Source organism: Vidua chalybeata, chromosome 26 (genome assembly GCF_026979565.1).
Source record: "Vidua chalybeata isolate OUT-0048 chromosome 26, bVidCha1 merged haplotype, whole genome shotgun sequence".
Classification (NCBI taxonomy): domain Eukaryota; kingdom Metazoa; phylum Chordata; class Aves; order Passeriformes; family Viduidae; genus Vidua; species Vidua chalybeata.
Window position 1 is genome coordinate 5,075,352 of NC_071555.1, and position 10,929 is coordinate 5,086,280.

Below are 10,929 nucleotides of genomic sequence, written 5' to 3' on the forward strand. Positions count from 1 at the left end.
TGCCACCGCCCAGCGGGCACTGCCCGCCGGACCCTCCCTGCTCCCACCTGGGAATGCTGGCTCCAGGGGGGTACTGCAGGGTTCCGGTGACCATGGGGATCCCCTCTGGGGCTCGACCCCCGGATCTGGCCCTGGTGGGACGGGGTGGCCAAGGAGGAGCCACTGGGGTGCCTCTCCCTTGAGCCGGGTCACCGTGCTGCCCTCCGTGGAGCCACCACCGAGGTGACACATGGCCAAGTCCTTCCTGGAGACACTGCTCCATCAAGTCCCCACTGCCGGGCTCGTCCCCGCATGTGTCCCCAGGGTTTATCCATCGGGGAAGATGTATCCATAGTGGTTGAGGATGTGCTCCACCACCTGGTTCTGGAAGACCATGTGCATGGCCATGTTGCCCTCCTCGCTGGCCGGCCGCAGCAGCGTGGGGCCGAAGACGATGGCGACGCTCTGCACCGACATGCGGTTCTCCTCCTTGTGCTCCACCACCCTGTGGGGACAGGGGACGTGTCACCACCATGGCCCTGACCCCGGGGCCTGTCCCCAGAGTCACGTTCTGCCTTCCTGCACCAGGTTGGGTTTGAGGGAACAAGGGGGTGTCACCTGCAAAGGTGGCGGAAAAGGACCTTCATGGTGTCGTGGTGGGCGGGTGGCAGGGACACCACCAGGTCCCGGATGCAGTTGCCCCGCAGAGATGTGTCCTGGATCTCTGCCAGGGAGGGAGGGCATGGTGGGGTGCTGGCTCCAGCAGTCACAGTATCCCTATCGCCACCTCTGTTCCCATCCTCATCCCATCCTTGTCCCCATCCTAATCCCCATCTCTATCATCCCCCCATCTCAGTTCCTGTCTCCATTCCCATCCCTTTTCTCTCTCATTCCTGTCCCTAACCCCATCCTTATACCCTTCCCCATCCTATCTCCATTCGATCCCAGTTCCCATCCTTGTCTCCATCCCATCCCATTTTAACCCCATCCTTGTCCCCATCCCATCCCGTCCTGTCCTGTCCCGTCCCGTCCCATCCCATCCCGTCCCTGTCCCTCTCCCTCACTGATGGCAGCGATGAACTTGTCAAAGTGGCTGAAGGGGACGAGTGGCTCTGGCAGCTCCCGCAGGAAGAGCTTCAGTGCCCCAGTGACGACGTGGATGTCCTCCCAGCGCCCATCATCCAGGTCCAGCTGCTCATCTGGGGGTGGGGCAGCATCTCAGCCGTGTCCAGAGCCCCAGGGATAGGGGGTGGTCCCTGGCTGCCCCCTCCCCTGTCCCTCTGCCCCCGAAGGGGGTGATACCCCATTGTCCCTCACTGTCACTGCGGGTGACCGTACCGTGCTCCACCTTGTAGCGCAGTTTCTGGATGGTGGCCAGGTTGCCACTGACCCGGTACAGGCCATCAATGTCCAGACCTGGGCAGATGGAGATGGGGGAAAGCTCCCAGTTAAACAATCCACGCTGCAATGGGACATTAGGCACTCTTGAGGGAACTCCGGGTCCCCATGTGTCCCTCCTGTCCCCTGGAGGATGCCCACAGCCAGGTGGCACATAGTGACAGTGACCAGTACAGCTGTGTCAGTGCCCACAGCACCAGGCTTTCAAGGCAAACCCGAACATCCCATGTAGGCTGTCCCTGGAGCTGTCCCCATGTCCCCATGCCGGTGTCCCCGGCTGTCCTTGTCCCCTGTACCTCTCCTCTCCACAGTCCAGATGCACTGCAGGACGAAGCGTGGCACTGTCCCTCGCTCCCGCTCACACAGTGCCAGCAGCGAGCAGCCAAAAACCTGGTCTAGGAACACAGCGGGGACATGAGCATGGCTGGGGACACCAGGAAGGCGGCTAGTGGGGGACAGGGTTGGGGACAGAGGGACTTGTTCCCATAGGAGTTTCCCACCAGGGTGGCTGGAGGTGATGGGCTCAGGTGTGTCCCATCACCTCCAGCCACCAAGATGTTGGGTCAGGCTTGAGCTTGGTCACTCAACCCAGTGTCCCAGCTCCATCCCTGGCTGTCCCCTCCGGCCCTCCAGCCTGGAGGCATCCGGAGGGACTCAGCCCCATTCCAGCACCCATCCTTGACAGGCCCTATCCCGACACCCCATCCCATCTGGATTTACCCTCATCCTAGCATGTATTCTTGATCCAGCCCCATGCCAGCAGCCCCCAATCCTGCCCTCCACACCCACCCTTGATGTAGCCCCGCTCCCGCAGGGACTGCAGCGTCGGCCGCCTCTGCAGGAACTTGCGGAGTTTGTTCCGGACTCGGCTGGTGTCACTCTCGGCACTGCCCGTCACCTGCCCGGCCGCTGTCGGGGACATGGCACAGGTCAGCATCACCCGGGGGCTCCGCCGGGCGCTCCCGGCCTGTCCCACCCCGGGGACCCGCAGGGTGGGGGGTTTTGCCGGGGCCCCCGTGCCCATCCCGGGTGCCGGTGCTCACCTGCCCTCCGCTCCTCGCCGCCCCCCAGCTTCTCCCGGGAGCCGAATTCAGCCCGAATTTCGGCCTCCTCCTCTCCGGGGATGTCGGAGCCCTACGGAAGCGGCACCGTGAGATGCCGGAGCCCGGCACCAGGGTGGCCGCGGGGGGTCGGGGGCCCTGCTCACCTTCTGGCCGATGCTGTCTGCGATGGCCCTGTGCCAGGCGGTGATGATCTGCTCCGAGTCATGCTGGATGAGGAATTCCGAGCCCTCCCGCGTCCTCAGCTGATGGAGCAACAGGCAAAGGTCAGGGAAAGGGCACGGGGCTGCCCCAACCACCCGGATTTAGGAACCAGGATGTGGCTGAGCCCGGCGCCAGCTGCGATGACACCAAACGGTGCTGTCTGCGGGGAGCTGGAGCGGATGGAGAGGCTCCTCCCTGTGCAAAGCCCCTCTGGGAGCCAGGATGTCCTTGGTGGCCTCTCCGTGCCCATCAGAACGGGACAGTGACCGGCAGTGCCAGTCCCTGTACTCCCAGCCTGGCACGTCCCCAGTGTCCCCACTTCCATCCCCTGCTGGGATGAACTGGGCAGACGTGGCATTGCCCTGTGGGCCACTCGTGGACCCTGGGGTGTGAACAGTGTCCCTCCTGCTGTCACCTGCTCACCTCCAGGACATTCTTCTTGCTGGACTTGTCTCTGCCGGCCCAGGTGAGAGTGGCCCCGTGCAGCTTCACCGTGTGCTCGGGGATGGTCAGGGTGCTGGGGTGCCTCTGTGGGGACAAGGGGTTGGGGGTGGCACCTGCCCAGAGGGGACAGGGACACCGGGATCCTGCTGGGGGGTGTGGGCTGCCCTCCTCCAGAAAGGCAAGGTTGCCAGATGTTCTCTGTCGGACCCCTCTGTCCCCTCCTATGGTCTCTGCAGGACTAGGATATGGGACTGCTGTGGTGGGGTGAAGGTCATGGCCACCAGCTTGGGGACAGACAGATCCTAGGGCTGCCATCACCTCAAGAGACATTCCCAGCCCTCCCCAGGGATCCCAGCTGGAGGGGCTCCATCTTTGGGGTCCCTCTCAGCGACACTGCAGGAAGGGAGAGGGTGGCTGCCCCCAAAGAGGGGGATTCTGCAGGGGGAGAGCATCAGACCCACTGCTTCTCCCCATGCCCTGGGTTTTGGGATGCTTTGGCCACAGTCCCCCTGCTCCAAGAGCCTCTGCACCCCCAGACAGAGCCCTGAACCCCCGAGGTGGGGCCAGCACTGTCTCCCCAGCTGTGGGTCCCCTGTCTTCTCCCCCATCGCTGTCACCACAGGGTGTTGCAAGACCCACGGCAACTTCTGCATCCGGTGGCAGCTGCTGGGCACTGGGCCGGGGGGGGTGGACCCAGGGGGAACGGGGGCTGGCTCTGCTTCCTCTTGCTGTCTCCCACCATCTTTGGGGCTCTGACACTGCAGGGAGTGTGGGTGTGCTGGAGGGTAAGGGGACATGTCCCAGTGTTGGGGTCCCTGTGCTGGGCACCTGTCCTGGCCTGTGGGTCCTGGTCACATCCTTCAAGTGCTGATTCCCCCCCACAGTGCTGGGGATCTTATTTTGTGGATGCTGGCCTGATCCCCCAGATGTTGACCTCAGCTATGGGTGCTGGTCCCATCCTGCAGCTTCGACTCCATCCTGTGGATCCTTGCCCTGTCCTAAGGATGCTGGTCCTATCCTGCGGATGCTGGCTCCATTCTGTGGGTGTTGGCCATGGTCCCCCTCCCCCAAGAGCCTCTGCACCCCCTAGACAAGAGTCCTGAACTCCCACCCCAGAGGTGAGGTCAGCACCGTGTTTCTTGTGGGTGCTGCCCCTATCCTACACACATTGGCCACATCCTGCGAGTCCCTGTCCAGTCCCATGGGTGCTGGCCCTGTGCCATGGGTGCTGGCCCCATCCCATGGGAGCTGCCCTGCCCCAAGGCCATTGGGGCTCTTACCAGGGCACTGGCAGCTGAGTGCTTTGAGTCCTTGAAGAAGGTGAGGATTCCCCCTTCCAGCACTGTCCAGGAGGAGCTCCAGTTCTTCCTGGGGAGGGGAGCAGGGGTCACACATGGATAGCACAGCCCCTTCCCCCGGCTGGACTCCTGTGTCCAGTGGCAGGGGACACCAGGACGTTCTTACCGGAGCCGCTTCCCTCTGTCCACTGTCTTGGTCCGGTTGAGCACACCGGCTTTTTCGAGGCTTTTAAACTGGAAAGTGAAGGTGGGTGTCAGATTTTCCCTTTGCTCTCCCTGGTGCTGGGGTGAAGGTAGGCTGGGTGCCCCTCCCTGGGTGCTCACCTTCTCCTCCTTGCTGCCCAGTGCCGGTGACACGGCGCTATGCCAGGCGAAGAGCCCGCTGTCCTGGCTGGAGCCGCTGCTGGCCCGCTTGTGGCGGCCGCCCGATGGCACCTGGGCAGGGAGGGGTCAGGTGATGCCCGAGGTGCCCCTGCCAGGAGGGGGCTGTGCTGTGCACCCATGGCACCCCAGAGCCCCTGCAGCCCCTACTCTGTGGGCTTGTGAGGATGTTTATCCCTGGCAGTCACCCCAGTCTGCATCTTTCCCTGTCCCTGATCCTGTTTCCATCCCCATTGCTGTCCCTGTCCTTGTCCATAACCCATCCCTGTCCCCATCCCAGTTCCTATCCCTGTGTTCATCCCTCTTCCAGTTCCTGTCCCTTCCCCTGGCCCCATCCCCATCCTCAATCCTGTCCCAATCCCTATTCCCAGCCCTATCCCGTACCGTGTCAGGGGCGAAGTGCTCGGGGTAGAACATGATTCCCTCGGGGTGGCCATGCCCATACCAGCCCGGGGGTGAGCCCAGCTCCTCGGGGTGCCTCGGGGACAGGCAGAGAGAGGCCCCCTGATCATAGGAGCCCACAGGTGAATAGTCTTCCTCGGGATAACACTCCAGCTCATCTGGAGACAGGTCGGGATAATCCGTTTCTGGAGTGGGTGGCTGGAGAGAAGAGAAAGTTCAAGATCTTGTGCCCAACCAAGAGATCTGCATCTCTGTGTTGCTTGTCCAGGTGGGGGCTGCCCCATCTCCATCATCTCCATTTCCATCTCCATCTCAATCCCTGTCTCCATCTCCATTCCCATGTCTGTCTCCAGCTCAATCCCAGTATTCATTCCATTGTCCATCTTTATCTTCATTCCCATCTCTGTCTCCCATCTCCACCATCATCCCTGTCTCCATCTCCATTCTCCTCTCTTTCTACATCCCTGTATCTATTCCCATCTCCATCTTCATTCCCCATCTCCATCTCTGTTTCCATATTCATCTCCACTTCATCTGCCATCCTTTCTCAATCTTTAGCTCTGGCTCCATTTTCATCCCATCCCTGTTTCCATCTGCATTCTCATCCTTTCCTACAACCCTGTATCCATACTCATGCCCATCTTCAGTTGTCTTCATCTCCATTCTCATCTGTCTCCATCTGTTTCCATCTCCATCACATCTCCCACACCTTTCTGAATCCCAATCTCCGTCTCTGTCTCCATTTTCATCCCATTCCTTTTCCATCTCCATTCCCATCCCTGTCTCCATTCCCATCCCTGTCTCCATTCTCATCCCATTTTCATCTCCAATCCCATCCCTGTCTCCACCCCCATCCCAAGCCCATCCCCGCGCCTCGCCGGGTGCTCACCCTCTGCTCCATGGGACCGTACCACGTCCCCCCAGGGTGCATCTCCCGGGGGCTGCCTGTGTCTCCTGCAGTGGGGGGGTCCCACGACGTCTCACCTGTCACCGAATTATAGAAAAAAGTCTGTCCGCTTCCTTTGTCCACGTGCTGTTCCCACTCGGGAAGCTCCGGGCTGTGTGCGAGCGAGGAGGCGGGAGAGGCGGCGGGACTCACTCCATCGGCCGCCTGCCCGAAGGGACAATCCCACGTGGTCTCGCCTGTCACCGGGTTATAATAAAACAAATGCCCACTGTCCGTGTCCGTGTGGGTTTCCCAGTCCAACACGGAGCCACCAGGCTCCTCCGGGGCCGAGCTGGCGGCGGCCTCTTCCCGCAGCTCCTGGATGTTGAGGTAGATGGGATCAGGTGTCTCCTCTGACTCCTTGCGTGCCTGGGGGAACACGGATGTGTCACTGTTGAGCTGGGATGGCATTCCTGGGATGTCCCCACTGTAGTGTCCAGGTGGCTGATGGGTGAGGCACCGAGGAGTTGGATCCTTCCCTGGCTGCTGGGTCACCCCCCTGCCTGGGCCCCCAAAAGTGTGGGGCAGGAGGTGCCAGTGGTGGGAGGCCAGGAGGTGGAGAGGGGCACTCACAGCACCCAGAGTGGGGCAGGGAGCACCCATTGGCACAGGGATGAACACATGGAGGGACATCGAGGTCCCCAGTGTCAGCACCTGTGTCACTGCTGCCTGTGTCACCTGCTGCTGGCAGTACCCTCACAACCAGCACCATGTCACTGGCACCTGCATGACCCACTGTGTGCAGCACCTGCAGCGGCACCTGCACCACTGGTACCTGTGTCACTGCATCATCTGCACCCACATCATCAGCACCTCCATCACTGGTACCCATGTCACCCACATCATCAACCCGTGTCCCTGGTACTCACTCATGCAGCACCTGTGTCACTCATACCTGCATCACCTGCATCATCCACACCTGCATCACTGGTACCTGCATCCCCTACATGATCCACACCTGCATCACTGGTACCTGCATCACCCCCTGGATACAGCAACCACATCACTGGTACCTGCATCACCTGCTCTGTGCAGCACCCACAGCACTGGCACCCAAACTATGAACACCCACAACCTCTGCACTGAAATCTGCCTTCCCAACACCTCCAACCTGCTCATCCCCTGCACCCCCAGCCTCTGCTCCCACCTCCCCAGCACCCCAAAACTCACACCCACCTCACCCACGCTTGCACTCCAGCACCCTCATCACCTGCACCCTGGGACATTTCCAGCACCCACAGCCCTGGCCTCCCGCCCAGAGCCGGATGCTGAACCAGACAGTCCCATCACCACATCCCAAAATAGCATCCCCAGCACCAGCCTGGCTGACCCCACCCGTGGGGATGCCTGGGGTAGGGGGATGTGTCCCCTGGGACCAGGAGGGTGCTGCCAGAGGGGAACCCCCTCCTGTCACCCTTTGATCTCCCCAGCTTTACAGCCTGCGTTTCTCACAAATGGCTGTGGGGACAAAGGTCCCAACTCCAGCCCTGCCCATCACGCCGAGGGAGGTTACAGTAGGTGCACTGTCCTTGGGGACACCCTGGATCAGAGTGGGACAGCAGCTCGATGACATCTCTCATCCTCCCCCCATTACCCCATGACCCCCCCGCCCTGGTGAGCAGGGCCAGAAACTACCGGGGGATCTGCCCTCCTCCTGGGGACAAAGGACATGGGGGTGGCAATGGGGCATCCCTGGCACGGAGCCCCCTGCACCCCTCTCTCTCCTATGGGTGCATCCCTGGGGATTTCTCACCCCTGGGCGGGGGGGCTGGGTGCCCCTCCTGCTTTGGGATGCGCACTGTGGCACTCGCTGGTGCCCATAAACCTCCAGGGAAACCCGAGGGGGAGCCTGGCAAGGGGTGACCCCAAAACACCCCCCTGTCCCCCGGCCAGGAGCACCCTTGAATGCTGCCTACCTTCCCCAAGCGCAGCAGCTGCAACGCCCTGCTCCGGGCCCACCGCGGGCCCCCCGGTGCCCGGTCACCCATCGTGGTGACACCGGGGCAGCACTGGGGGCACCAGAGTGGGGACAGCCGTGGGGACACCACGAGGCTCCGGTAACGTCGCTGGCGCCCGAGCCGGGCCCTGCACCCACCACGCTTCCTGCCGGGGTTCGGGGAGCGGAAGAGACGCCCAGGGCGGAACTGGCTTCTCTTGGGGTTGCTGTCACCCATCACCCACAACCTGCCACTCGTCACCCGTGCCGGCAAAGCCAAGGCCAACCGAGCAGGAATTGCTCCGGGATGATGCTGAGCAGGAATTGCACTGGGATGATTTTGGGTGGCCCATCTGGTGTCACACTGCTCAAATGGAAGCTGATGTGGAGCTGCTGTGTCCCCACAACACCGGGATAATCCCATCCCATCCCATCCCATCAGGTGCAGATAGTGGCAGGACCGAGGCCACCATGGTCCTGCCATGCCTGATGCTGGATGGTTTTAGCACTGGTTGGATTTGGGCAGGGAAGGGGAATGCTCCCGTGGTGGCACTGGGGTTGGGGACTATGCTGGGTCATCCCCAGAGTGGCTCAGTGGCTTTCGGTGTGCAAAAGGCACAGCTGAGAGCACAAGGTATAAAATGGGGTGAAAATGAGGTGAAAATGGGGTGGAAAATGGGGTCTAAAACACAGCCCCCTACCATCAGTACCCCATTTCCTCCAGCAACTCCCCCAGGGGCACAATCCCTCCAGCCCCCCTTGAAGTGGGGGACACCCAGGCTTGGGGTGCTCCAGGTGCTCGGGGACAAGTGAGGAGTGGACAAGGTCGTGGGACCCACCCCTCTGCCCGCACTGTCTCACCCTGTGTACCCCGGCCTGCGTTGGTGGCAGGTGAGTGACCGGCAGGGACCCCCACCCTTGGGTGCCCCCCTCGGGGAGGTGCAGCCCAGGGGGTGCTGGGCAGAGCCCTTTGCTACTTACTGGTGTGGGGTGAGCGTGGGTTTGGGGTGTCGGGGCGCTGGCCTGTGCCGGGGTGCACCCAGCACCCACCTCGGTCAATGGGTGCTGCGCCCAGGTGAGGCTCCCGCCCCAGCAGGGAGGAGCAGCCGCGCTTCCCTGTTAACCCTTTCTGCCTCCTCTCATCCCGGAACTCTCCGGGAACCTGAGAGATCACTGCAAAACCCCTCTGGGTGACACTGAGGCTGCTCCAGAGACCACGGGGTTCTGCAGAATAGGGGGCTGAGAGAACTCGGGGTGCCCATGAGGGTGGGGGCCAGGGGGCTGAGGGTGGAGGGCATGCGGGGGAGGAGTCCCTGTGGGGGGGGGGGGGTCCCTCACAGCTCCGAAATGGTTAATTCTGGCAAACTCCTATGGTGAGGTCACCTGCAGGTTTGTCCCATGGGGTCAGCTCGGTGGGGAGACTTGGGGGGTCCCAGCAGTGGCTGCGGTGCCGTACTGTCACCTCACTGTGCTGGGGGTCACAGGGTCATGGTGGGGGAACACGGCCACTGAATCAGTCGAGGGGGCGAGGCTCAACATCCCCACCCGCTAACCACCCCCCCCCGCCCCAGCACAGCTTTTGGGGACAGCACTGGGGATGTCACCGTACCTGAGCTGCAGGGCCGGCTCCCGGCCACCTCCTGACCACGTCCCTATCCTTGCCGGAGGCGCAGAGGGTCTCGGAGCGGCTCTTCCCGAGCGGCCGAGCGTGTCCTGGGGAGTCCCCGCGTGCCCCCATGGCATCAGTGGCACTGCGAGGTGCTGGTGTCACCCGCGCCAGGTCATCCAGGGAGTGCGAAGGTCTCACAGGCTCAGCGGGGTGCGGGGTCAGCTCCGGGAGGACCCGAAAAGAGCTGAGTGATGGTGGAGAGTCCCTCCTGGGCACCGAGTCTCTCCTGGGCACCGAGTCCCTCCTGGGCACCGAGTCTCTCCTGGGCACTGGGCACCCTCCTGCCGACTCCCCCGGCTCGGCGGCGCCGATGAACCGATACTCGTAGGCTGGCGGGGGCTGAGGGACGAGCGCGGCCGGCTCTGTCGCAGCATGTCCCGATGGCGGGGGCTCAAGCGGGGCTGGGGCGGCGATGGGAGGCAGCTCCTTGACGTACTGGGCCGGGATGTAGAAGGCCCGAGCGTCCCCGCTCCTGCGGACGTGCCACCAGTGCGGGTTGGTGCGTTTGAGCAGGACATAGCGCTCGTTGGGTTTGATGGAGACCAAGGTGCCGTCCTTGGCGTGGTACTCGAAGCCGTACTCTACCAGCACCAGCGCCTCCTCCGCCGGCTCTGCCGCCTCCATGGCCTCCCCGCGCCTCCGCCTGTGGGACACGGGGCAAGGGAAGGGTGACGGCAGCGCCCAACCCCTCCTGGGCCGGGGACCCCCCAACTCCACTCCCTCGGGGTCCCCGCTGACCTGCAGCCCTACGCGGCGGTTTCGCAAACCGCCCGAACCTGCTGGAACTCCCTAGGGCCCTGGGGTCACATCCTTGCCACCATGCCCGAGACCCCAAAGCCACCGAGTCCCAAGGCGCTGAGCCCCCGGTCCACGAGCCCCGCTCTCACCTGCGGCCGGCGCTGGGGCGGGTGCGCGCCCGCGGTGCCGCTCGTGCCCGCGCCGGGCCGGTCCCGACTTGCCCAGTTTCCGCCGCCGCCTCGACGGGAGACGGGGCCGGGCTCCGCGGCGGAGTGGGTACCCGGCCCCCGGCTGCAGCTCGGGCTGCTGGGGCGCGTCCTGTCCCCTCGGCGGGCGGCAGGGGACGGCGGCGGAGGGGACCCGCTGCCGCCCGACGAGGAAACGGCTCCTCGGGAGGTTCCTGCCGCAGGAAGGGCCCAGCCCCGCTGCTGCCGGGATCTGCACTGCTGCCGGATCTGGCACGGCCTCCCTGG

The 10,929-nt window shown here is 63.2% G+C and overlaps 1 protein-coding gene across 1 annotated transcript; it reads right to left on the bottom strand.

The window, feature by feature from the left end:
* Positions 1 to 1,174: 1,174 nt before the first annotated feature.
* Positions 1,175 to 10,525, bottom strand: LOC128800049 (rho GTPase-activating protein 27-like). The gene is made up of 13 exons (XM_053964926.1): positions 10,457 to 10,525; positions 9,659 to 10,361; positions 6,057 to 6,482; positions 5,150 to 5,365; positions 4,709 to 4,819; positions 4,551 to 4,618; positions 4,367 to 4,454; positions 3,066 to 3,170; positions 2,585 to 2,683; positions 2,421 to 2,511; positions 2,167 to 2,286; positions 1,674 to 1,772; positions 1,175 to 1,395 (listed from the first exon to the last, which is right to left on the bottom strand). The coding sequence occupies exons 2-13, from the start codon at positions 10,340 to 10,342 to the stop codon at positions 1,175 to 1,177; spliced, it is 2,328 nt and encodes a 775-aa protein (XP_053820901.1). The 5' UTR covers positions 10,343 to 10,361; positions 10,457 to 10,525.
* Between the last annotated feature and the right edge of the window lie 404 nt (positions 10,526 to 10,929).